General features: G+C 54.0%; 2 protein-coding genes and 1 long non-coding RNA gene across 19 annotated transcripts; 2 read left to right on the top strand and 1 right to left on the bottom strand.

Annotated features, from left to right (window-relative positions):
• Positions 1–3,343: 3,343 nt before the first annotated feature.
• Positions 3,344–22,058, bottom strand: FUOM (fucose mutarotase). 13 transcript variants are annotated; one of them, XM_032490581.1, is made up of 8 exons: positions 21,939–22,058; positions 21,329–21,461; positions 20,548–20,616; positions 19,008–19,078; positions 18,708–18,806; positions 17,398–17,475; positions 16,557–16,686; positions 3,344–3,375 (listed from the first exon to the last, which is right to left on the bottom strand). In XM_032490581.1, exons 2-8 carry the CDS (start codon positions 21,411–21,413, stop codon positions 3,359–3,361), a joined length of 549 nt encoding a protein of 182 aa, XP_032346472.1. In that variant the 5' UTR covers positions 21,414–21,461; positions 21,939–22,058; the 3' UTR covers positions 3,344–3,358. The 13 variants fall into 13 exon arrangements, 12 of the variants coding, with proteins under 12 accessions (XP_032346472.1, XP_032346471.1, XP_032346470.1 ...); XM_032490580.1 differs by lacking the exon at positions 3,344–3,375 and adding an exon at positions 4,735–4,787; XM_032490579.1 differs by lacking the exon at positions 3,344–3,375 and adding an exon at positions 8,030–8,095.
• Positions 7,844–13,669, top strand: PRAP1 (proline rich acidic protein 1). 2 transcript variants are annotated; one of them, XM_032490586.1, is made up of 5 exons: positions 7,844–7,994; positions 11,794–11,860; positions 12,643–12,692; positions 13,259–13,362; positions 13,453–13,669. In XM_032490586.1, the coding sequence occupies exons 1-5, from the start codon at positions 7,879–7,881 to the stop codon at positions 13,620–13,622; spliced, it is 507 nt and encodes a 168-aa protein (XP_032346477.1). In that variant the 5' UTR covers positions 7,844–7,878; the 3' UTR covers positions 13,623–13,669. The 2 variants fall into 2 exon arrangements, with proteins under 2 accessions (XP_032346477.1, XP_014409784.1); XM_014554298.2 differs by lacking the exon at positions 7,844–7,994 and adding an exon at positions 9,283–9,454.
• On the top strand, positions 20,792–22,913 carry LOC116666885. Of its 4 annotated transcripts, none has more exons than XR_004323693.1 (2): positions 20,792–20,916; positions 21,966–22,913. It is a non-coding gene; the product is annotated as an uncharacterized LOC116666885 (long non-coding RNA). The 4 variants fall into 4 exon arrangements; XR_004323690.1 differs by lacking the exon at positions 20,792–20,916 and adding an exon at positions 21,513–21,758; XR_004323692.1 differs by lacking the exon at positions 20,792–20,916 and adding an exon at positions 21,513–21,790.
• Positions 22,914–24,316: the final 1,403 nt, after the last annotated feature.

The raw sequence follows: 24,316 nt of genomic DNA, 5'->3' as shown, positions 1-24,316 counted from the left end.
AGTGAGCGGCCAAGTGGGGGCTCGGCCCCGCGGGGTCAGGGCTCCCCACCCGGGCTCACAGCCGTGGAGGAGAAGCGGGGCGGCTGTGTCGGGCCTTTTTGCTGTTGAACAGCGTGCCGTGGTGTGGACGCCCCGTTTTAGCTCCTCAGCTGAGGGCTCTGGGCTGTTCCCAGTTTTGTTTGCTGTCGGTGAATGTTCTCGCCTTCGTACCGGGGCTTGCTTTTCTCTCTGCAGGTACCTAGGAGTGGGGTGGTAGTTTACATTTAGCTTTTTAAGTTAAACTTTTTTTCCAAAGTGTTAGTACCATTTCTCACTCCCTCCAGCCACTTCGGGGGCACCGGCTTCTCCCATGTCCTCACCAGCACGTGTCACTGTCTGTCTTTTTTATTACAGCCATCTGTATTTGTTCGCAGGGCTGCCAGGACGAAGTGCTTCGGACCAGGGGGTGTAAACAACAGGGATTTACTTCCGCCCAAGTCTGGAGGCTGGGAGCCTGTCTTGGGAGCCGGCAGGTTGGCTTCCTCTGAGGCCTCCCTCCTGGGCTTGTACACACCATCTTCTTCCTGGTCTCAGTGGTCTTTCCTCTGTGTGTCTGTGTCCTGATTGCCTCTTCTTATAAGGACACTAGTCAGAATGGATCAGGGCCCACCCATATGACCTCATTTTAACTTAATTATCTCTTTAAAGACCACATCTCCAAACACAGTCACATTCTGAGCTACTGGGCGTTAGGGCTTCAACACGTGAATCTGGGGAGGAAACAGTTCTGCTCCCAACACTGACCCAGTGTCCCCTAGTAGGCCAGGTGATATCTCACTGTGGTTTGCATCTGTTCCCCTGATAACTAACTAACTAATGTCAACGAAAATTAACCAATGGTTGGTCTACAGGAGAAACAGAGAATTTTATTCCAGCCAACCTGAAGATTATAACTCAGAAAACTCTGAGGACTGTTCCATTTGTTAGAAGTTGAAGGCACAGTTATATATATTTTCACGCAAAGGGTCACTCATCAAGCCAACACTGACATTTTATATAAAGTTCACCAAAGACACACAGTCCAGATGTACACGTCTGAAAGGAACTGCAGGTCACCATGGCCCTTACAGAATTAGGAAAAGAATGAAGAGGGGAACATTGATCTTTGTGGGAACATTGAGACAGACAATCTTGCTTTAGAGGAGGTCTGGGTGACGCACACAGCATGTCAGGGAGGGCTGAATACAGACAGGGAGTGTGTTATGCTTAAATTTTCTTGTCCTGTCTTAAAACCGTAAATTTTACTCCACCAATAACTAAATGTCTCTTCATGGATTTATTAGTCACTTGTATGTCTTTGGTGAAATGTTTGTTCATATGTTCCAAACATTTTTCAGTTGGGTTGTTTGTCTTATGACTGAGCTGTAAAACCTGTATATTCTGGATACAAACCCTCTATCAGACATACAATTTGCAAATAGTCTCTCCCAATCTGTGACTTATCTTTTCACTTTCTTGATAGTATCTTTTGAAATGCAAAAGTTTCTAATTAAAAAAAAAAGTTGGGGGAGAGTTAACTAGGTATATTTATCTATTTACTTTTAGAGGCAGTACTGGGGATTGAACCCAGGACCTTGTACATGCTAAACATTTACTCTATCCCTTGAGCTATACCTTCTCCCAGAAGTTTTAGTTTTGATGAAGTCCAGTGAATCGATTTTCTTTTTTATGTGTCATGCTTTTGGTGTTGTGTTTAAGAACTATTTACCTAAACCAAGGATTTGAAAATTTTCTCGTTTTTTCTTCCAGAGGGTTTATAATTTTAACTTCTATATTTAAGCCTGTGGTGCATTTTGAGATAATTTTTCTGTGTGTGGTCTAAGTTTTTTTTTTCTTTTCACATATGAATATCCAATTGTCTCAGCATCTTTTGTTAAAATCACTGCCCTTGTCTTGTCATCTTTGTCAAAAGCCAGTTGTCCATACATGGGTGGCCTTATTTCTGGACCCTTAATTCCATTTCCCTGATCTGTGTCTCAGTCTTTATGTCTACAGCATGTCTTTTATCACTGCGGCTTTGTAGTAAGTTTTGAAATGGTGTAGTGTATGGGTTCCAATTTTGTCCTTTTGGAAATTGTATTGGCCTTTCTGTGTCATTTGCATTTTCATATATATGTCAGGATCAACTTGTCCATTTTTACAAAGAGTTCTGCTAGGAATTTGATAGGCATTGCATCAAACTGATAGATCAGTTTTGGGAGAATCACCATCTTAGCAAAGACTTGAGTCTTCTAATCCATGAAGAAGGAAATTCTCTCCCTTTACTTAGATCTGTGATTTTTTTCAGCACTATTCTTGTGCTTCTTTTGTTGAATTTATTCCAAAGTATTTCATTATTCTAGGTAAGCAAACCAAGACTATGAAAGGTCCTTTTGTATATAAATATCAAATCATTCATCTGTTGTTTACATCCCAGAAGATATGGGTTACAGATGAGAAGATAGTTATTTTATCTGATGAATAATGTATTGCTAGGTATAACCCTGTTAAGATGTGTAAAATTAGATGGACCTGGAGTTGGTCATACTGAGAGAGGTAATTCAGGCCGAGAAAGGCAAACACTACGTGATGTCACATATATGTGGAATCTAATAAATGACACAAGTGAACTTGTTTACAAAACAGAGATTCACAGACATAGAAAACAAACTTATGGTTACCAAAGGGAAAAGGGGGAGGAGGGATAAATTAGGAGTTTGGGATTGGCAGACACAAACTGCTACACATAAAATAGATAAACAACAAGGTCCTACTGTATAGCACAGGGAACTATATTCAATATCTTATAATAACCTATTTTTACAGCAAAATGTGTTACAGCTCAGTGTTACAGCAACCTGGACCCTGGTGAGAGACCAAGCAGCACTCAGAGGGTTGGAGAACTCAGGTTTATTATGCCGGTAGGCCTAGAGGTGTTAACACTCCAAGCTCTGGACCCCGTTTGTAGGTTTACACAGGCTTTTATAGGCTACCAGTCAAGACTTTGCAACATTTTGCAACATCATATGCAGAGTAGGTGTTAGAAATGAACCAATCAGGAGTGACAGAAATGGACCAATCAGAAGTGATAGAAATGGACCAATCAGGAGTAAGCTAGGTTCGTGCCATATGTAGAGTAGGTGTTACAAATGGGCCAATCAGGAGTGAGCTTTGGGAACCAATAGAATCTTAAGGGTAAGTTCTGCTTTTTTAGAAGCAAGCTGTTTTACAGAAGCACAAAAGCGAGATAATGCCGCTGGGTCAGGGAACCGGAGCTGGTGGGAAACTAGTGGCCCTGCCTGGGGGTCCTGCCGGTCTTCTCATGGGGCTTCCCACCTCACTATAATAGAAAAGAATCTGAAAAAGAATATATATACATATATATGTATAACTGAATCACTGTGCTGTGTACTGGAAACTAATACAACATTGTAAATCAACTATACTTCAATAGGAAAAAAAAGGTTCATAAAATTAAACAGATAGCAAGCAGGGAATGGAAATTTTATCCTGATGAGATATTTGATGGGGCTAGTAGATCAATAAATGTCCTGTAATAATTTTGATTAATGGGTGGGATTTTTCAGTGTTGGTCATTAGTGTTCCTATAGTGGAAATATGATGATGATTTTTCAAGTAATTAACCCTGCTTACATTCCAAGTAAGAATAAGAATGACATAGTTTGTATTTATTTAAAGTTTTGTAGGTTTTTCTGGAAAACTTTCACCTGCTATGGTGGCCTTGGGTTGATTGTGAGTGTGGAACTGGTTGTGGTATTGTAATACATTTTGGTGGATCGTTTTTGGGCTTAATGGTTTTTAAAATTTATTTGGGGGAATGTTGGTGGTTTCTGATTCTACAACAGCTGTGGCTACTGAGCAGTATCCTGAGGTTTGAGTTCCTAACAAAACTGTCTTGTGTATGTTTCCTTTTGGGTTAATAATGGAGCATGCCGTGATCCTTTCTGTTTTAAAGGATGAGGAAGTAGAGATTGCGTTTAAGTTTAGTGGGACAGGAACTGAGTGATTCATGACACTGGTGGTTTTTAGTGAGGAAGCTGCAGGCATTGCTGCGTTGTGCAGCTCTGGTCCTTGACTGGTGACTGTCATTGGTTGGCCACTACTAATTAGTGTTCTGGTTATTCTGGAGGTTACTCGTGGAAGTTAAATAGGATTACAGTTAAGTGTCACAACGTAGGAGAGGAAATACGACATAATTAAGCCTTTTGAGTCTGACACTAGTGCAGGGATTTTTATTTGGAAGAGAGAGATGCTTTGGTCGAACATTTTCTAGTCAAATTATATCCTGCAGGGATGTTGCTGGTAAATTTAGATGTGACAGATAGTGTGTGGTGGTTGGAGAGTATCGAGAAGGTTAGAGGATTTGAGTAGGTTTGAAGAAGAATCAGATGTTAGATGTTGTGTTGTAAGGCTGATTCTGAGTGCCAGAATAGAACCTGAAGTAGTCACGGCAAAGACTATTTGTTTCAAGTAGCAAGGCTGTCATTTGTGGGGTAGTTGTTGGAGCGATGTTGCTGGAGGTGCAGAATGTGGAGGGGACCCTGCCAGTTCACAGCTGGTTACTAGGATTGACTGGGGTGGGTTATTTAGCATTAGCGTGGAGACGCGTGGCTGTCCCCGAAGTGCGGTGGGCTGCTGTTGCGGACGTGGCAATGACAGCGACCAACAGGCCTCCGGTGCTGGCAGACGATGGGTTAGTGGTTCCCACTATTAGGTCTTTGGAGTAAAGCCTGTACGAGATGGTATTCCTGCGAATGCAAGCCCTCCGATGATAAGGGACGTTGTGGTAAAAGGCACTGCTTTACACAGAACTCCTATTTTTTGAGTATCTTGTTCACTGTATGCCGAATAACAGACTCGGAGCGTATCAATGGCACGGCTTTGAAGCATGCATGTGTGCAGGTGTGGAGATGCTCCAGGTGGGGTTGGTTAATCCCCGGAGTTAGTACTAGGAGGCCCAGCTGATTTGAGGTGGAAAAGGCAACAATATTTTGGATATCATTTTGGGTGAGAGCACAGATTGCTGTGACAGCCCCTAGGCACAGTGCTATTGTTTGGGTGGTTTTACTGTTTTCTATTAGTGCATAAAAACGGACAAGTAAGAAGACTCCTGTTACAAGAGTGGAGTGGGGCTGGGGCTGGGGCTGCAATGGGGCGCTGCACTGGAGTAGGGGTCGTGGGTGGAGCCAAAATCAGGCTAGAAGTCCAGTGAGGGTTAAATTAGAGTGATTTAAGGTTAAGGATGAAAATTTGTTGTAAATCCTATGCGTTTAAGTAGAGCAAGAGCCATGCTGTTAAGCTAATGATCCAATGTCGCCAACGCAGTTTGTGAGATTGCTTGGAGGGCAGTGGGGTTTGTTTCTGTTTGACTGTGTCATCGTCCAGTTAATGAAAAAGACATGATTCCAACTCCCTCTCATCTGATAAAAAGTTGGAGAAGGTTGTTGGCAGCAACTAAAACTAGTATGGTGATAATAAATGTGAGTAGGTGCTTGGAAATTGATTATTTGGGTCTGGGTGTCTGTATGATATTGAGAATTCTATAATTGACCATGTAACAAAAAGTGCTACTTCTATGAATATCATTGAGAAATGGTCTAATTTAAAGCCAATTGATACACCAAAGGAAACCATAAGCAAAATGAAAGACACTCTGGGAGAAAATATTTGCAAACGATGCAACTGACAAAGGCTTAACTTCCAGAATATATAAATAACTCCTACAACTCAATAACAACAAAAAAAAAACCCAATCAAAAAAATGGGCAGAAGACCTAAACAGATATTTCCCCAGTGAAGACATACAGATGGCCAATAAGCACATGAAAAAATGCTCAGTGTCACTAATTATCAGAGAAATGCAAATCAAAACTACAATGAGGTATCGCCTCACATGAGCCAGAATGGTCATTGTTAAAAAATCCACAAATGATAAGTGTCGGAAAAGGTGTGGAAAAAAGTAAACCCTCCTACACTGTTTGTGAGAATGTAGTTTGGTGCTGCCACTATGGAAAACAGTATGGATATTCCTTAAAAAACTAAAAATAGAGTTACCATATGATCCAGCAATCCTAATCTCGGGCATGTATCCAGAGAAAATTCTAATTCAGAAAGATACATGCAGCCTAATGTTCATAGAAGCTCTATTTATAATAACCAAGACATGGAAGCAACCTAAATGCCCATTGAAAGATAATTGGATAAAGAAGATATATTACACACACACACACACACACACACACACACACACACACACACACACACACACAGTGGAATACTACTCAGCCATAAAAAAGAATGAAATAATGCCATTTGTAGCAACATGGATGGACCTAGAGATTATCATACCAAGTGAAGTAAGTCTGACAGAGAAATATCATATGATATTACTTATAAGTGGAATCTAAAAAAAATAATACAAATGAACTTATTTACAAAACAGAAACAAACTCACAGACATAGGAAATGAATTTAGGGTTACCAAAGGGGAAAAGTGTTGGGGGCTGGGGGAGGGATACATTAGGAGTTTGGGATTAGCAGATACAGACTACTATATATAAAATAGATAAGCAACAAGGTCCTACTGTACAGCACAGGGAACTATATTCAATATCTTATAGTAACCTATAATGAAAAAGAATATGAAAAATAATATATATGTGTATAAGTTAATCACTATGCTGTAAACCAGAAACGCAACATTGTAAATCAACTAAACTTCAATAAAAAAAGAGAAATTAAAAAAAATAAAGCCAATTAATAGTTTAGGGTTTGAATAATAATTCAATGTCAGTTGGAAATTATTATTTTCTGGTTTGAGGAAATAAATATTGTTGTGGGAATTAAGCTGGTAACAAAGGCATATGAGATCATGGTTTTACATAAAATGGACATAGGTTTCTTTTGAGATGTTGGAGGTGGTTATTATAGTTGGCAAAGTTAGTATAAATAGCGTGATTTGTGTAGAAGAGGCAAGTTAATGTATTACTTTTATTTGGCGTTGCACCAGTGTTTTGGTTCCTAAGACCAAGGAATTACTTCCAGCCTTTAAAAGTTTGAAAAAGCCATATTGTTAAATCTGGAGGCGTGAATTAGGCATTTGCATACTTTTGTGGGAAATAACAAAGTTTGAGCTTCTGTTGTGAGATTCACAATCTAATGTTTTTGTTAAACTATATCTACCACATATAGGCCCCCAAATAACTTTGGGATTGAGTGATGGGAGTAGACAGGGTAATGAGGGGAGAGTTATGAGGGTTTCTCTCATGTAAATGGTGGTTTAATATTGTTTATATGATGTGTATGTTTCCCTCACCGTGTTACTGAGACAGGAGCGAAGGGGGCAGGGCAAGGCCACTGAAGGAATGACACAGCAGTTAGCACCAAGACGGCGGAAGACTCAACCCCCAGTAGACCTTGAGGCCCAAGACGGCAGGATACTTAACTTCCAGTGGACCTTGAGCTTCATGATACACGTTGTAGTGCATTAGTCTGATAAATGACACTCCCACGGGCGCCAGGACACCTGAGGCTGACCACAGAAGGTCAAAAGCGGGAGGTGCCCCAGCTCCTGGGAATACCCTTGCCCCTTCACCTTCCAAGGCAGCCCGAACTCTGTCTACAGAGGGTATTACCTTTAATTTAACCAGCTCCCCCCACTCCCGTGTACATCTCCCTCAATAAATCTACCTTTATTCATCTGTGGCTTGCTCCTGAACTCTTTCCAAGGACTCTCACTTGAGGGCGGTGCATCCCAGGGACTCAACCGAGACCTGCCTGCACCCTCCTCCTTTCTCTTGTATCATCTTGACGAATGACTGGAGAGAGTGTAAGGCGGTGATGACTGTATTGACCACTATTTGGATGACACTGGTGTTGGGTCACGAGGAAGATGGCAGTGCCTTAACCCAGCCAGGGCTCTTGTGCCGGCGGAGCAGAAAGCAAACTGACAGCAGGTGTGTGCAGCAAAGTGAGGGTTTATCCCAGGGCACTGAGCAAGGGCGGGAGAGACAGTCTCAGACCCACTCCTCCTCGGTCTGTGACTTAGGGGATTTTGCTAAAGGGGAAGAGCGGAGAACTGGGATTAGTCACAGCTTTGTGACACATCTGTAACATTTCCGTGACATTTCTTAATCTAGTTTCAGGAGTCCGCCAGGTGGTCTGTGGCTCTGGGGTCTGTTGGCTCACCCTGCCCTGGGGGGAGAGCCTGGGTTTTAATGATGATGTCTACACCAGCAATTCTAGTGCCTTAACTGTGTTATCAACAGCCGTGTTCTTAGTCATCTGACTCTGGGTGACTAGTGTTCAGTCAGCACAGGATTGAGGTCAGAGGGGACAAGAAAGGGAATAAAGTTTTGGGTGCAGAGGTTAAAGTCAGTAAGGCAACTCAGTTCTAGGGGGACTCAGCTTCATTAGTACGAATGATTCCCATTATGCAGATTGCTGGGGGCAGGGCTAGGTTTGTAAGAATTGCTGGTGTCACCACGTTGCTGTTTGTGGAAGAGATGTTGGTAGCCTGCGGGCTAGAGTTACGGTTTGTCCGTGAGCACGTTCGTCTTTTGAATTTTCTAAGCAAAACAATACAGATGATGCGAGGACCACGAGCAATTATTAGGGCGGTAGCCTGTCCACTGCTTCAAGGTGCCTGGATGAGAACAGGTCCGATGACAAGGCCTCGTGGCTAACGGAGGAGCGTGTAATGAGTGACTTTGAGTCTGTTCAGTGCAAGCAGGGTGAGCTGTTATGATTACTCCTCACAAGGATGATTTGAGTGCTGGACGTGCTACGTGGCGTGTTGGGGGTTTAGGACTACGTGCCGTGCTGTGCCCCGAAGCCGCCCAGCCCATCGGGAGTGGTGTGGCTGGTCTCTCTGTGCCTCCCACGTCCTGGGTTTCACCGTTGGGGGCGGGTTTTCACTAGAAAAGCTATTATGCATGCTAACCATATGGAAATGTTGGATCAAGAGTCAGACATTGCTTGCGTTCAGTACTAGATTATCAGAACTTTCAGTGAACCGGCATAGTTTGGAGGAGTCCTGGTGCAGAGCTCCACCCCACGGGCAGGGCGGGCTGGCAGGTCTTCCTGGAGCAGTCAGCCCCCTGGGGGCCCGATGCCCCCAGGGGACAAAGCCCAGGGCCTGCAGCATCAGGACACCTGTGGGCGGGGTGGAGGCGGTGCAGATTCCAGGGTGGCAGGTAGGTAGGTGGGGTCGGGCTGGGTGGACCTGGGAGATACAGGTTCCACTGCCTGGACTTCTGTCCAGACACGCCCACATGGGGGCCATAAAACCTCCAGAAGCTGGGTGGGGAGGAGCGAGGCCTGGCATCTGGATCCCTGGGTCACTGGCTACCCGGGTCTGAGCTACAGGTCCCCCAGAGCACCCTCTACGCTGAGAACAGGACCCTGAAATGAAGAGGTAATGCCCAGCACCTGTGAGCCCATGTCCCCACCCAGACCCTGCACCTCTGTTGCTCAGTCACTTGGTTCAGGGACCAGCCCCTGGGCACCTGTGTCCCCAGCCCGGCCTGGATCCAGGGGCAGGGGTGAGGGCTCTCTGTCTGCAAACCAGTGTTTGGCTGTGGCTGCCCAGAGCGCCAGCTCCTCCCGGGTGTTTGGGGCTTTGGGGCAGACCTCCCCTCCCGAGTCTCCCAGAGTAACTGTTGCCCATCTGTCTGCGTCTGGGCTCCAGCTCCAAAGGCAGCCCCTGTGGCCCCTCTGAGAGAGTACACTTGCCCCTTGGGGGTCCCTTGACCCAGTGGAGAATCACCCACTGGAGCAGGAGGTGCGGAGCACAAGGCTGGAAGGAGGCAGGTCTGACTGGGGGGTAGTCAAGACCAAGGGGCTGGAGGCTGGCAGGGGCTGGGGGAGGGGCAGGCAGAGCCCAAAGGGACGTCACCCTGGGAGCTGGAGGCTCAGGGAGCATGGGGGCTCCTGCTGGACCCTGAAGTCAGAGGCCGTCCTCCCTCAGGGGTCTCCCCTCTCCTCCCCTACCCTCTTGTAGGGTGTCCCTCCCCTGGGCCGGAGCTCTCTCTGGCCCTCCTGTCCTGGGGATTCTCCTAGGGACTCCATCTTGTTCAAGAGGCCATGCGGCCTTTATAGAGAGGTGGGCAGTCTTGGTGTTCAGAGCTGTCTGCCTGGAGAGGGGCCTTCAGGGGGCCCACAGCCAGGCTGCCCCGTGCTCACCACTGCCACCCCTGCTCCCCGGTCCAGCAGCCTTCTGTCCTGCAAAGTGGCTTCCTGATGTGGCTGAGCAGTGTGGAGCTGGGTGTGAAGTCCAGACACGTAGGCCCAGGCCCCCATTTCAATCCTCACCAAGTAGCAGAACCGGCCTCTGTCCGGGGGTCGGTACCCAGGGGAGGCAGGGCAGTTGAACTAGACCAGGCCAGTGCCCTGCAGTCCAGGGCATGCTCCCACCCTTTGGCCCCTCAGTGTGCATGGGAACCCTCACCCCAATGTGCTGAGTCACCCGGAGAAGGAGCGAAGGTCTTTGTGGGGCTGGAATCTGGGGCCAGCGGGACGTCATGTAGGAAGCCTTGGCTGGCCATCCCTGCTGACCCTGCGTTCCCCGGCCCTCCCCAGCCCTGGCCCAGCCCACTGCACACGCGGACTGCTGAAGATACCCAGGGCATATGAAGCGTTCTGAGTTTATTTAAGCAAAAATCTACTCGAAAATCTACTCGAATCTGGTAGCATCCATCCAGCAGGAGCTTTCATTACAAAGTGAGACTTACAGGCAGAGGGAGCAGGAACAAGGAGGGGATGTGAAGCAGAGCCTCTGGGTGACTGCAAGGTCACTTCCCTCAGGGGGTGGCGGGGTCTCTGGCCACCCACCTCACCAGTGTTGACCCAGCGATTCCGGACTGACTGGTTTAAGAGTCTGCTACTGGGAGAGCCCAGACTGTAATTCAGTCTCAGTTGGGTGATATGGGGCTTAGCATAAGTAACTCCACCTGGGGCCTGTTGTGTTGGTTTTTAACGACTTGAAAGTCACACATGCTCATGGACACACATGCACCAGGCACGTGCCCCACAGTGTCTCCTGTCCGTCCTCTGCTCTCCCGACACTGCCGTCTTGGGTAAGGCCTCCTCACTGCTGAGTCCCCAACACCTTCCGCCCTGTGCACATCTCTGGACATCTACCTTCGGCCGCTGCTCCTCAGACCCCTGCTCAGGCTGGGTCCTTGACCTCCTCTCCCTGTGGGCGCTCCCGGCCTCCCCCATGTCCAGGCAGAGACTTCGCCTTTCCCGCCTCCTGGGCTTCCTGCCCAGGTACTGGACCTGCTGTCTGTCCACGGCTCTGGGACCTGCCTCTGAGGAGCCACAGGGCAAGACTGCAGGGGTGCTGAGGGCTTAGAGCGCCCTAACAGCTGAGCCCTGAGCCCGAGCCCCACCAGCGCCTGAACGTGGGGCGCTGGGGGCCGCACTGACCCAGGCCAGGCCCTGGAGCTGGAGGTGGGGCTCAAATCATCAGGTCCAAGCGGGTGGCCCATGCCTGCAGGGTGGGGTCTGCCCCTAGTGAGGGATGCAGGGCAGCTGGCAGGAGAGTGGCCTCTGGTCCTGGGGGTTGGGGGCTGGGAGTAGGTGGGGGTCTGTCAAGGTCCCACCTCTCAATGCCTGAGTGTCCTGGTCTGTGACAAGGGGGACAGTAAACTACCCGTGGACCTGGCCAGGACCTGGCCCCAGGCGTCCTGTCTGGAGATGGAAGGGCTGGAGCAGCCCCTCGCCCACCTCTCACTCTCCTCTCTGGTCCTCCAGACTCCTCCTGGTCATTGGCCTGGTGGCTGTGTTGCCGTGGGAGGCAGGCTCAGTCTTGATACCCCAGGTAAGTGTGGGTTCCTCCCCAGCCTCCCCTCTGCTCCCCCATTAGCCAGCAGGCAGGTGGAGAAGGGCACCTGGCCGGCCCTGGACCTGAAGACTGCAGGCCCTGTGTACTGGGTGGTACTGTGGGCACTGGGGGGACACAGGATGACTCAGAGCAGCCCCTCTTCGGGGTCTGATGGACAAGCCTCCATGACCCTAGGTGACCAGGTGGGGGAGGGGGCCTCCATGTCCCCAGGTGACCAGGTTGGGGGGGGGCCTCCATGACCCCAGGTGACCAGGTCGGGGAGGGGGCCTGCTGACACTTGCCTGTGCTGTGAAGCCCAGGGCACCTCCATAGGCAAGGACTGCTCAGCTGTGCTGGGTGTCAATAACTGTCTGGGGCCAGGACTGTGCTGGGGCTGTCACCTCCTCGCCCTGGCTCAAGGCCACTCAGCCCTGCTCACCTGGGAGCGACCAGTTGAAGAGGGAGACACAGGAGGACCCATAGTTGCTGGGAAGCACTCACTCCACTGGGTCCCTTGTTTCATTTGCTTTCTTGTCCCTGCTGGCCCCTCCTCCTCAGGCCACCAGTCAGGCACAGGTGGTGCGGGTGTGACCCGTCTGCTTTCCTCAAGTCTTCCCAGAAACCACAGGGCCCCCAGCCAGTCCCCAGAGGGCCCAGGAGGGGCAGGCAGGGGTGGAATGGAGTCGGCAAGTGTGATCCAGGGGGCTTTGGAGCTGTTCTCTGACCTTAGACGCTTTGAGGACTGTGCTGAGCCTACATCTGTGGCCTCTCTCTCTCAGGTCCTTCTCAAGACCAAAGGCAAAGTCGGCATGGAGCAGGACACAAAGGAGTGAGTGCCCCCAGCAGCCCCTCCTGAACTCCTCTGCTGCACCCTCTTTGGGGCCTCCCTGAGCTGGGGGCCTTGGTGGATGGAGGAGAGGTCCTGTCCAGCAGATTTGGGGAGGGGTGATGCGAGAGTCTCTGGGTCTGTCAACAACCAAGCAGATCACAGAGCCTGGGGACTCCAGGCTGCAGTCCCTGCCAGGGCTCCCGCTCAAGGCCAAGGCAGAGACAGAGAAGCCTCTGAACTGTGCCCTATTCCTGCACCCATGTGAGGACAGCCTGACCAGGCCTGGGGCCTGCTGACATCCGGACAGGACAGAACCTCGGACAAGCCCCAGGGGTCTTCATGGCCCAGAGCAACCCCGTCCCCATGGATCCCCCCAGGCAACACAGCCTTGGTCTTGGGCCAGGATGTCTTCCCATGCCCCTCACCCTCGGGGATTTCCTGGGCTCTGCACATGAGGGGTATGGTGGGGGCACCTGGCCCGAGGGTCTGGGTTGGGAGTGGCAGCGTGCTGGCCCTGGGGCCTCCTGCTGTGCACGTGGACCTGACCCAGGGGCTTTTGTTCACAGGGCCTGGGGTGTCCGAGCAATGGAGCCTCTGGAGAAGGACAACCAGCTCATGGGGCTGCTTGTGGCACCAAAAGTCGCAGCCGCCCCCTGGGAGGGGGAGCAAGGTCAGGGCAGGGGAGCCCTCCAGGGGTCGACTTGGATGATGAGGCCTTGAGAGGGAAGCTGAGGCCACACCTCTATCTGTCTGTTCGTAGGTGCCAAGGACATCCTGGGCCCTGAACCCGACCGTGACAGCCTGTATCACAGCTGGCTGGAGGAGCCCCAGGAGGAGGCGGGGGTCAGGGCTCTGGTGCTGCCATCTCACCAGGTGCTCGAAGGGCCAGAGGAGGACCGAGACCACATCTACCATCCCAGGGAGTCCTAACCCCTTCCTAGCTGGAAAAAATAAAACTTGCAAAGAGGTGGAGGCCACATGTGTCTTCAAGATCAGTGATTGTGAGCCCCGGCCTGTTGTCTGGGAGAAGGGGGGCCATGGGTTTGCCCCCCAGTTCGAGAGCCCCCAGGAGCACAAGGCTGAGCCCTGCTGCCCACGCCCAGAGCCCATGCTCTTGGGAGGGGGCTGGGGTGTGGCAAAGGCCAGTGGTCAGGGTGGAATTACCCTGGGCTCCATCAGACAGGTCCTGAGAATGGAAAGGTCTTGGGAGGAGGGAGCCCAGTCTGACTCCTCAGATGGACAGGTGGACAGGTGCTCAGGTGCACCGGTGAATGAGAGTGGACTTGGGTCCAGACTTTCTGTCCTCATTTTCTGGGCAGTTGCTGGCACTGGCTGAGGTGCCCAGCTCTGGCCTGGCCTGGCTCAGCAGGTCTGAAGTCACAGCTGCAGGTATGGGGTCACTGGAATTACTCCACACATAGTGTTTGTGCCGGGGTGCATGCAATTCAGATGGGGTTTCTGGGTAGCATTCGGCCCCTGCATCGAGAGGGAAGCATTTGGTGCCTGAGCCCTCCCCATGGCCCAGACAGAGTCGGCTCTGTGGCCAAGACAGAATGCCACACCTCACTGCTCCGGAGACTGTGGGTCTGTCCAGATGACCCCATGTGCCCTGGAGCTCCTGTTGCCCAGCAAGTCCCAAGCCCCCTAGAACTCAAACATGCCTCCCAGCACCCACAACGCAGAAGCTCTGCCAGCCCCGTGCTACCCATGAGGAGCCTGAGACCCTGCCCCGACACAGGCAGAGCAGGTCCCAGCCTTGCCGCCATGCGCCTCACCACCATGCACCTTGCCTGCTAAGTCGGGGGCCCCTGCTCCCACCCAGACCCGAGGAGCAGTGTCTGCGAGTCCCCAGAGTTGCACCCAGGTCTCAGGCTGCCCTGAACTCAGCATGCGTGAGGCTCATGGCTTCTCCAGGTCACTCCTCTGTCTGGTTAGGGGGCCACCCCTGAGTGATTTGGGTACAGGTATTCGGGGACCAGATCCCAGTGAGCTCGGACCCAAGGTCGTTGGTGGCCACGGCCCTGGGGAGCCCATGGTGGTGTTTGTGGCCAAGTCTCCTTCCAGCCCTCCCCCGAGGACACTTCCTCCACCCAGGGCACAGCTGGAGAGGCAGAGTGAGCTGGGGACCTGGACGTGAGCTTCAGTGCATGCAAGCCTCAGGAGCAGGAGACATTGGCAGAGGCGACAGACCACGGGTCTGTCACCAACGATAGGTGTGGCTCCTTCTAGCCTTTCTTGGAATCAGGAGTGGAGGAGAGGGGAGGGGAGGCCCCCTGGCTGGCTAGTCCCCCGCAAGCCCCTTCCCCTAGCTCTCCCAGGCGCACTCCCACCCCTCACCCCACCTACAGAGGCAAACAGACCCATTGAGCTTGCAGTCACCTCTCTCTGTCCCGGTGTCATTAGGCAGCACTGCTTATGCAGAGTGATTGCTGGTGGGTGGGAAGTCAGTCCTCCCGCCTGGGAGCCACAGCCTTGGCTCCCCGAGGCAGCAGCCCTGGCGGGAACTTGGACGCTGCACCTGCAGAGCGGTGGCCAGAGACACTGGCTCTGGGGGCCGTGGGCTCTTAGTGAGGCGGTACCCACTGACCCTCACCCCAAACACCTGAGCTGGCTGCGACCCACTGCACCCCGTGGGACGTCCTTCCTGAGTAGATGGCCAGCAAGGGTGCTCTATGCTCTTCTCCCAAGTCTGAGCATTTGGTTGAGCCCAAGATGCTTCTTGTGGCCCCGGCGCTCCCTGACAAGAGCTTGGACTGAGTGAAAAAGACTGCGACACGATTTATAATCAGAAATATGCATCTGGTCTTCGTCCTTGATCCTGGCACGAAGCTCCCAAAACCCTGATGAGCATGATAAAGGTGTCCTTTGCTGTAGGAATGAAGGGACCCTGGGACGGTCCCTAAGAATGGGGGCCAACTGCCAGGGAACCTCCCAGGACCAGAGGGTTGGAACTGCAGCCCCACCCCCAGACCTCGGGAAGGGGAGAGGACCACTCACCAATGGCCAAAGATTTCACCAACCACGCCTCTGTAATGAAACCTCTATAAAAATCCAAAGGTCTGAGCTTGGAGCGCTTCTGGGCTGGTGAACCGAGGAGATTCGGGGAGAGTGGCACCTGGAGAGGTGGGGGACCCGTCCCCACATCTCTTCCACCTGGCTGTCCCGGAGTCACATCCAAAGATAGCAGTGATCTCGTGAGTGAATGTTCCTCTGAGTTCTGTGAGCAGCTGTAGGAAATCAGTCCAGCCCAGGGAGGGGTCGTGGGAGCCCCCGATCTACAGCCAGTTGGTCAGAAGCCCAGGTGACAACTTGGACTTGGGACTGGCATCTGGAGGAGGGGCGGTGCTGGGGGCAGTCTTGCGAGACTGAGCCGTGAACCTGAGGGATCTGACGCATCCTCAGGCAGGTGGTGTCAGAACCTGGCTGAGCTGCAGGACACCCAGCAGGGCTGCCTGGTGATGGGGTGGGAGCCCCCATGACATTGATCCTGGTAACCAAAATCATTAAAGGCCCTGGTGCCAAAATGGGCAAGAGATTGAACATTCATGTCAGCAAAGAAAGTAGCTAGAAGGCACGTCCACCCATGAGGAAATGCTCAACGGCCTTGATCAACAGGGAAACAAATGAAAACTGGAGGCGACACCACCACAGTCCTGTCAGAGCAGCTCTCAGGAGCCCAGCACACGGGACGAGGAGCTGGGACGGCAGGCCTGGGGCTGGCGCGTAAACTAGCTCAGCTGCTTTGGAAACGGTTTGGGAGCTTCTCAGGAAGTTACACACACATCTGCCCTCCGACCCAGCCTGGACCCTGAGGTGTGAGCCCAGAGAAACAGACTTGTGCACGCACGTTCACAGGAAGTTTACCTGCAGTCAAAAAGAACTGGAAACAACCCCGCACCACGCACCAGTGCGCGGCTGCAACACGGTGGAGTCCTGCCCAGCAGCAGAAGCGTCCTCGACGCACACAACACGCACAGCATCCCACCGAGGCACCCTGAGGGAGAAGCCAGACAAAAGGGTGCGCTGCAGTCCATTCGGGAAGTTCTGCAAAGTGCAGGCTGATGTGCCGTGAGGAGGCAGACCAGTGGGCGCGGGGCAGGAGGCGGCCTGCTGATGGAGGTGCTGGTTCTCCCCACCCCGTGAGACTCAGTTCAAGAACCTGCAGCCTCTCAGGCCTCCTTTAGGAAGGCCCTTTGCCTGAGCCCCGGGCATCCTCCTGTCCTTTACCCACCCCCCCCACCCCCGTCCACAGAACTGCTCAGGCTTGTGCGTATTCAGTAGGCGCTCAACCACTAGAGCGAGGGAACACAGGCCTGGGCGCCCCAGGTAGCTCAAGCCTGTGCTTCAGCTCCAGGGTTCCCAGACCAGCCCCGTCACCTGCCCTCCTCCTCTGGGGATGCAGGAACAGCCCATGTCCCCTCTTCAAGGGCCACCTTAGTGTCTGCAGCCCTGGGGGCTGATGCAGAAGTCCCTGCCCCCTCAGGGTGGCCTAGGCAGCTGAAGTACCCATCTCCAGGCCCCCTGCAGTGTGCTGCATCACCACTGCCCCCATCCAGGCCTCCAGTCCCCCAGTCCCCTTCCCAGGTCCTCTGTGGGGTCTCCCCACATGAGGGTATCTACATGTGTGAGCTCTGGTCCCAAACCCAGGGACTTGCCAAGTCAGGTGGCCCAAACCTATAGGGAGGAGGGAGGCAATACTTCCCACCTGAGGGCTCATCGTGGGCAGGGAAGGGTCTGCTCTCTGGGGACCCAATAGCCTCCACTGTGCTCGGCGCCAGACAGGCTGTTGTGAGTAAGGACAGAGTTGTTTAAATCTCTGGATTGAACGTTGGCCAGTCACTACAATTTCCATCAGTTTCACAAATTGGGATCATTTGAGCACCGGACCCAGAGCCCCTGACCGGACAGGGCAAGGCCGTTCATCTTGCTGCTGGACGTGCCTGCCAGTGGCACTGTTGGGCTCAGGGGTCCAGATTCCTCTCTGGGCAGGGGCGTCTTCAACAGGCCTGGAACAGGGCGTCGGGGGCTAGCACCCCCTTCTTGAGGATGAGGTTTCCGTAAAGGGCCGTCTCCCTGCGTAAGGAGCTGAGCTGAGCGCTAGCTGGGACAGAGAGAGCTGGGTGCCCATACCCCTGCTCTACCAGCCACCCCACCCACTCTTATCACCCACTGGGCAGGGCCAGGCACACCCCTTGGGATGTCCCAATCCCTGTGGGACATCTTGTCTCAGCCAGGGCAGGGGCTGAGACGAGGGTGGGGGGGAGCTCTTGAGTGGGAAGGGGTCGGGCCCCATGCTTGACCCAGATCCAGCTGGACCCAGTAGAACCCAGTGGACTCAGTAGGATCCAACCAGAACTCACCCAGTTGCCACAATAGCAAAAGCCTTTTTGGCTCGCTCATAGAACTCAAACCTCTCTATCTTCGCCAGGGGGCTCTGGAAGGCAAAGGGTGGCATGGTTGAGGGACCCAGGCCCCATTGGACAAGGGGGCTTCTGACCTGCAAGGACTAGGTGGGCAGGAACACAGTGGGCTGTGGTGGGTGAGGCGTTTGCCATGTTTGGTGGCTGCCTGCCTGGGGCCCTTAATCATCTGAGGAGCTCTGGGTTGTGGGGGAGGGCTGCTGTCCAGGACGGGAGCCCCAGGTCCTCTCTCAGGAATATCCTGCTCAAGACCTGCCAGTGGGTGGTCCCTGGACGACAAGCCCAGCCCCGTGCAGGGCTGGGGGTGACCTGCAGCACTGGGCGAGGCCTCTGACCACATATGGGGACCAGGGGTTACTCCACTTCCCCCTGTCCCCACTGGGACAGGCTGGGGTGGGTGAGGGCCCCCAGGCAGAGACAGGTAGGTCAGGATCCTGGAAGGGAGGAAGGAGGCTGGGGGCAGGGGCGGCCGTCCCCAGGGCAGGAGCTTGCACAACCATGGTGTGGGGGTTGGGGCACCTGTCTTTCACTTCTCCTGGGCTCCAAGGAGTCACAGAGTCCCCGACCCCTTTCCCAATGGGGGCCTCAGACTCACCGCACAGCCGGCCCCTAAGAGGATGGACTGATAGCTCCTCCACACGGGGGTCTGCAGGCCCCTCTCCCTGTCGCTGGGCACCAGCTCCATGACCACAGCCTGAAGATGGAGGGGGTCAGCTTTGCAGCCCACCCACCCCTGCTCTGGGTGCCTCCAGGACCCCCTTGTTGGGTGACAGTTCAGGGCTCTGCTGATCAGGGCCTTCAGGGACACATGTCCTCCCCACCATCCAAGGCAAGTGGGCCCCCTGAGCTCTGGCAAAGGGTAAACTGAGACCCAGGGCCGCAATGCAGGCCTCACCGGTTTCTCCACGTAGGTGTCCAGTGGTAGCAGTTTCAGCATGGCTTCCAGGAGCTGAGGGATGCCCAGGCCTGAAGGCAGAGTGTTGGCCTCAGACTCCGGCCCTCTCCCTCGGGCCACCAACAGTGCCACCTGCCCACCTGCCTGTCTACTCCTTCCACACTGGATCTCACTAACTCGGACAGCAAGGATAAACTTGCGCCCAGGACAGATGAGGAGCTCAGGCATCTGCGGCCTGACCGGTGACACTTATCGAGGTCATGTTGGTGTCATTGTCCCGGCCCTGCCCACCCCACTCCACTCTGTGCCACACAGGTTGTTGTTGGTGATCCCAAACACCCATCTGCCAGGAGAGGCACCTGGGCCTCCTCCTTGACCCTAGAAGGCCTTGGAGATGACCTCCCTGTGATGAGGACAGTGGGGCCTGGAAAGAGGCCCCTTTGCCCAAGGCTGCCTCCAAACCTGTCCCACTTGGCTCCAAGGTCCCCCGCTCTCCCGAAAGTTGGTTTCTGATTGCTAAACTAATGCATGCTTCTTGTATAAAATTGGGAAACACAGATCTGATCAAAAGAAAGAATTGGCTGTAATCTTAACCCCATAAAGGAAATCTTGCTGCCATCTGCTGCTTTTCCCCTGCGTATCTACAAGGTGAGACTTTCCTGTCTATTCGATGTGAATCCTAACCACTTGTTTTGCGGGGTGTGTGTCACCTCCGGGGGCTGCACCATGATTTACTGAGACACCCCTTCTCTTTCAGCATCCTGGCCTTTCCACTGGCCCACCTTGTCCCACCCTCATAGGCAGGACAGCACTCGGGTCTCCTGGCCCAGGGTGTAAACTCAGGCACAGCTGGCTCAGCTCCCTGAGCAGGGGTGGAAGCCAAGGCCCGTGGGTCAGGACCGCTCTGTCTGGGGGGTTGGGTTTACCCCACACTTTACATCTCTGTGCCTTTAGTGGCCTGAACCTTGCAGGGAGAGTTGTGTTCCTGACTCACAGCTTTGCTGGGGGTTGAGGGGAGCATCCAAGTCTTGCCTGAGCCCAGTCCCAGCCCATACCCTCTACCACCCACAGTACCACTAACTGCTCCTACCATCACCTCCCAGACCTGGCTCCAGGCCCCTCCCAGCCTCACCTCCCACTAGCTCCTGGGAGGTCAGAGGGTCTTAGAGATGGAGTGTGTGGACACCTGGAGCCTTCAGGACCAGGTCACCAGTGTGGGGGTTTCCATAGCAAAGGCTGAACATCTGACCAGGGGTGAGGTGGCAGGGGGACCACTGCTCAGCCAGCCAACAAGGTGCAGGCCTCAGTTTCCTCATTTGTAAGAAGTTACTAAGTTGTGTGCAAAATGGAGCAGGAGGCCCCAAGGCTCACTTTTGGGGACTGGAGGCTGCAGGGACGGTCTTGAGGGTCCTGGCACTGGGATTTCCTGGGTCACTAATGGGTGCTTGAGTAATTGGTGGGGGTGGGAGCAGAGCTGCAGTTCCTGGGGAGCCCAGAGCCCACCCTCCCCAACCCATCTCAGAAGAAGGGAGCAGCTCACCATCGGCACGGATCTCCTCTGGGCCACACCTGCAGATGGAGGAGGTGGGGAAGTTCACGTCTGCAAGAACTGAACAGCCAGAGGGATTAGACATCCCAGATGGGTCCGTGCAGCCCACCCTCCCACCGCGTGGGCAGGCGCACACCAACAGTCAGCGGCCAGACCCGTTAGGCCACGCCGGTTGCGCCTCCCATCCCGTTAGAGTGGAGGCGGAAGGAGAGGCAGCACCAGGTGCAGGAGGAACTGCAGGTGTAGGAGGAACTGCAGGTGTTACCAGAATGCTGCCTGGAGTCTCGCTCAGCGTCCGGCCAGCAGCCCCCGCCCAAGGCCCACAATCCCAGGAAAAGAGAAACCACTGCAAACGTCAGGGTACAGCCCAGGCGCAGGCGGTTGTGGCCCCTCGGGGCCGCGTCGGGAAGGGGTTGGAGTATGAGCCGCACAGAGGGCCTGGGGTCAGAGCGTGGACTTGGCCGCTGGGGCCCCGGACCCTCGGGCTGGGGGAGGAACTGGACTAGCCCTGACACAATCCCTCCCAGGCCGAGGGCCATCGTCCTCGTGATCGCCCAGCCCTCAGTTTCCTAAAGAAAGAGGGGACGGCCAAACCAGTGGCCTCACCCAGGACCCGGCTCTTCCTGGACGCCAGGAGTCCGTCGCCTCCTGGCCGGGACATCACGTGGGCCAGGACCCGTGCGGGGCCGGGGGAGGCGAGGGAACCGGGAGCCTCGCCCGACTTTTGCCCGATGCAGCGGTCTCCCCGAGGCCCTGCCTCTGCCGCGCTCACCGATCTCGTCTCCGTGCCCCATCCGCGCCAGGGCGTAGAGCAGCTCGGGGGACAGCAGCGCGGGGACGCCCTTCAGCACCACCATGGTCCCGGGGCCTGCGGGGGCCGGGCCGCGGGCGGGGCGGGGCGGGGCCTGGAGGGAGAGGGGCGGGGCTGGACGGACGGGCGGGGCCTGGAGGGAGGGAGGGCCGCAGGAGAGGGGCGGGGCCCGGGTGAGAAGGCGGGGCCGGAGGGAGGGGGGCCAGAATGGAGGGCGGGCTTGTAGAGGGGCGGGGGCTGGATGGAGGGAGGGAGGGCCGCGGAAGCCCCGCGAGCCGCGCGGGGAGGGTCCATCGCGGCGCCCCGAGAACGTGGGGTCACGCGGGCCTAGCCAGGGCGGGGTCGACACCCGCCCGGCTTCGCAGGTGGCATTCCTCGCATCCCTCGCCAGGTCCGAGAGCCGGACGCCAGCGTGTGTTTGTGGTCCGAGGCCCCCCAGCTTCCTCCCTGAGTGAGAGTGTTCTCCCCCGCGCCCCCATTCCGCCCCCAGGCCTCGCCCCCCACCCTCTCCCTCAGGGTCCCTGGTGCCGCGAGGTGGGGAGGAGTGGCTGGCCCCACAGGGCGGACTTACTCCTTCCACCAACACTGTTCCCTCCAGAAGGACCCCTGAGGGCCGGCGGCTGTGCTGAGAGCGCCCCAACCGTGTCTTCCAGGCGGCAGCCTGCTGAGACCCCTCAGATACCTGGCCAGTGCGCAGCACCCCCGCCCAGGACAGCAGTGCTCTGACGTCGCCTCCCGCCTTCACCTTGGGCCCCTGGAGGTTTGGAATCTGGGATGCCCGGCTCTGGGTTAATCCCCCTTCAGAGCTGGGACCGCCTACCACACTGTGCTTCTCTGTCCAGGCTGCTGCCAGTCTCCCACGCGCTCCTCACTGGGAGAAGTCGCCCACCACCCCAAGGGGGAGGCCACAGCCTCTCAGCCTCCGGAGCTGAATCGTGATAGTGATTCTTGGGTCTGATCATGGTTGGGGTGGATAGCAGATTGTTTTCCGTAACACTACTGGCGGCACTACTGACTTTCCCTTTCTGGCAAGCACCAGTGAGTGGACCTTCCGGGGTGGACCTTTGTAGCTGCCTCCGAAAGACTATGCGGGACACGGTGCTGCCTGGCTTCTGAGGTTCTGAGGGTGGCTCCTCCTGATTCTTGTTTCAGAACACTTGCCCTGGTGTTAAAATCAAACACAACCAGAAAAAATTCCCTGAGCAGACAAAACCAGCCATATAAGCAAAGCTTAATTTAGCTTATTTTGCAGCACAAGAAGGTCAACTTGACCTGAAACAGTTCTTGCTTATGCCTCTGAAAATCGTAAGCAAAACTTACATAGTTCCCTAAAACTGATGTGAAGTGACCACTAACCAATTCCCTTTCATTTAAGAAAATTCCGATATTATAACCAATCATAATAAAGGACACATAGTCACTGTGCTCACACTGTGTAAGCTGCTTCATAACATCCTCTGAGCCTCATTCCCTGTTTTGGTTTGAGTGGTGTGGGTTGGCAAACTGTCTTTCTGGTGTGTGCACATAAACTTATACTAATTTCTAATGTGTTGGTCTTACTTCTGTTTTTTTTTTTTGAACTTTTGACACCAGGCACCCAGACACAGCACTGACGGGAAACTCAGGGGATGTGGAGACCCCCCGTGGGCATTCAGCCTAGGGCCCCAGCTGCCACAGCATCAGCCACCAGACCAGTGAGCAATGAGTCAGGGGTTCCAGCTGAGGCACCAGACATCATGGAGCAGAGACAAACTGACCCACAGTGGCCTGTCTGGATTCCTGATCCATACAGACTGTGAGAAAGGATAATGATGATCACAGCCACTAAGTTCAGGGATGATTTTTTGCACAGCAATAGCTGACTAATGCAGGTAGCTCCTGTGCCCTGCCAAGATGCCACCAAAAGCCCTGATGACACTGCCCTTGGCCTTCAACCCTGTGTCTGCTCTCTGCCTGTCCCACTGTCTACACTCAGGCTGGAAGGAAGACCTCAGTGCAGCTGCCCATTCCTGCACTGGCCTGGTCATACCCCTACTTAAGAACCCAGCACCAAACCTCACTGCCCAGCCCGCAGACAGGCTTTTGCTCAGTCCAGCTGGCTCTTAGCCCTCCATGCCCTGGCCCCTCAGGCCTCACCTTACAGGGCTGCCCTGCTCGTCTGCCCAGCCAACTGAATACTCACTGCTGCCTACCTGGCAGGAAACAGCCCAACCCAGAGCCCTGCCAGGCCAGCACATGCCTGGCTCTCTCCCCTGGGAGCCTTCCTCTTCCACCTTGTTTCCAGATGGACAGTCAGCCCTTCAGGGACATGGCTGGAGGCCTGGCAGCTCCTGGGTTTCTGTACGTGAAAGAGACCACAGCAGAAAACCAGCCAACAGACACCCCACATCCATGGCTTGGCCCTGGGAAGCTTAGCTGCTGGAGGAGGCTGCCCAGGGAGATGGTCAGCAGGGCCTGCACTTGGGCCGCCCAGAGCGGCCAGCTCTGCCCAGAATGAGGGTCGTGTGTGAGCAGTTCTACTCCAAAATCCGAGGGGACAGACTTATAGTTAACATTCCCTGAAGCTTATCTTTTTGGTAGGAATATAGGAGGGAAAAGCCAATTTTATATAGACAGATGAGAAGGAAAGTTTTCAGCTTCAAAAACGAATCAAAACCCCAAAACAACATGGGGCCAGAGGTCAGTTAACTCAAGAGGGAGCGGAAGCCTGTGCAGTCTGGCTGGGGTGTAGCCCCCATGCTGCCACTCACCGCAAAGTGCACTGTCACACGTGTGCAGTCCTGGCCTCCCCAAGCCCTGGGCCCAGCCTGCAGCCTGAAGAGGAGCTCTTCCCCAGGCTGGGCCAGGGGTGGGACTCCTGCCCCTGCCTTGCTCTGGAATCCACGTGACCCTGTGGGGGTCCTAGCCCAGACTGAGACCTGCTGTCTTGGCCAGGAGCGTTCTTTTCCG

The sequence above is a fragment of the Camelus ferus genome, chromosome 11 (assembly GCF_009834535.1).
Source record: "Camelus ferus isolate YT-003-E chromosome 11, BCGSAC_Cfer_1.0, whole genome shotgun sequence".
NCBI lineage: Eukaryota > Metazoa > Chordata > Mammalia > Artiodactyla > Camelidae > Camelus > Camelus ferus.
This window is presented reverse-complemented; position numbering and strand designations above follow the sequence as displayed.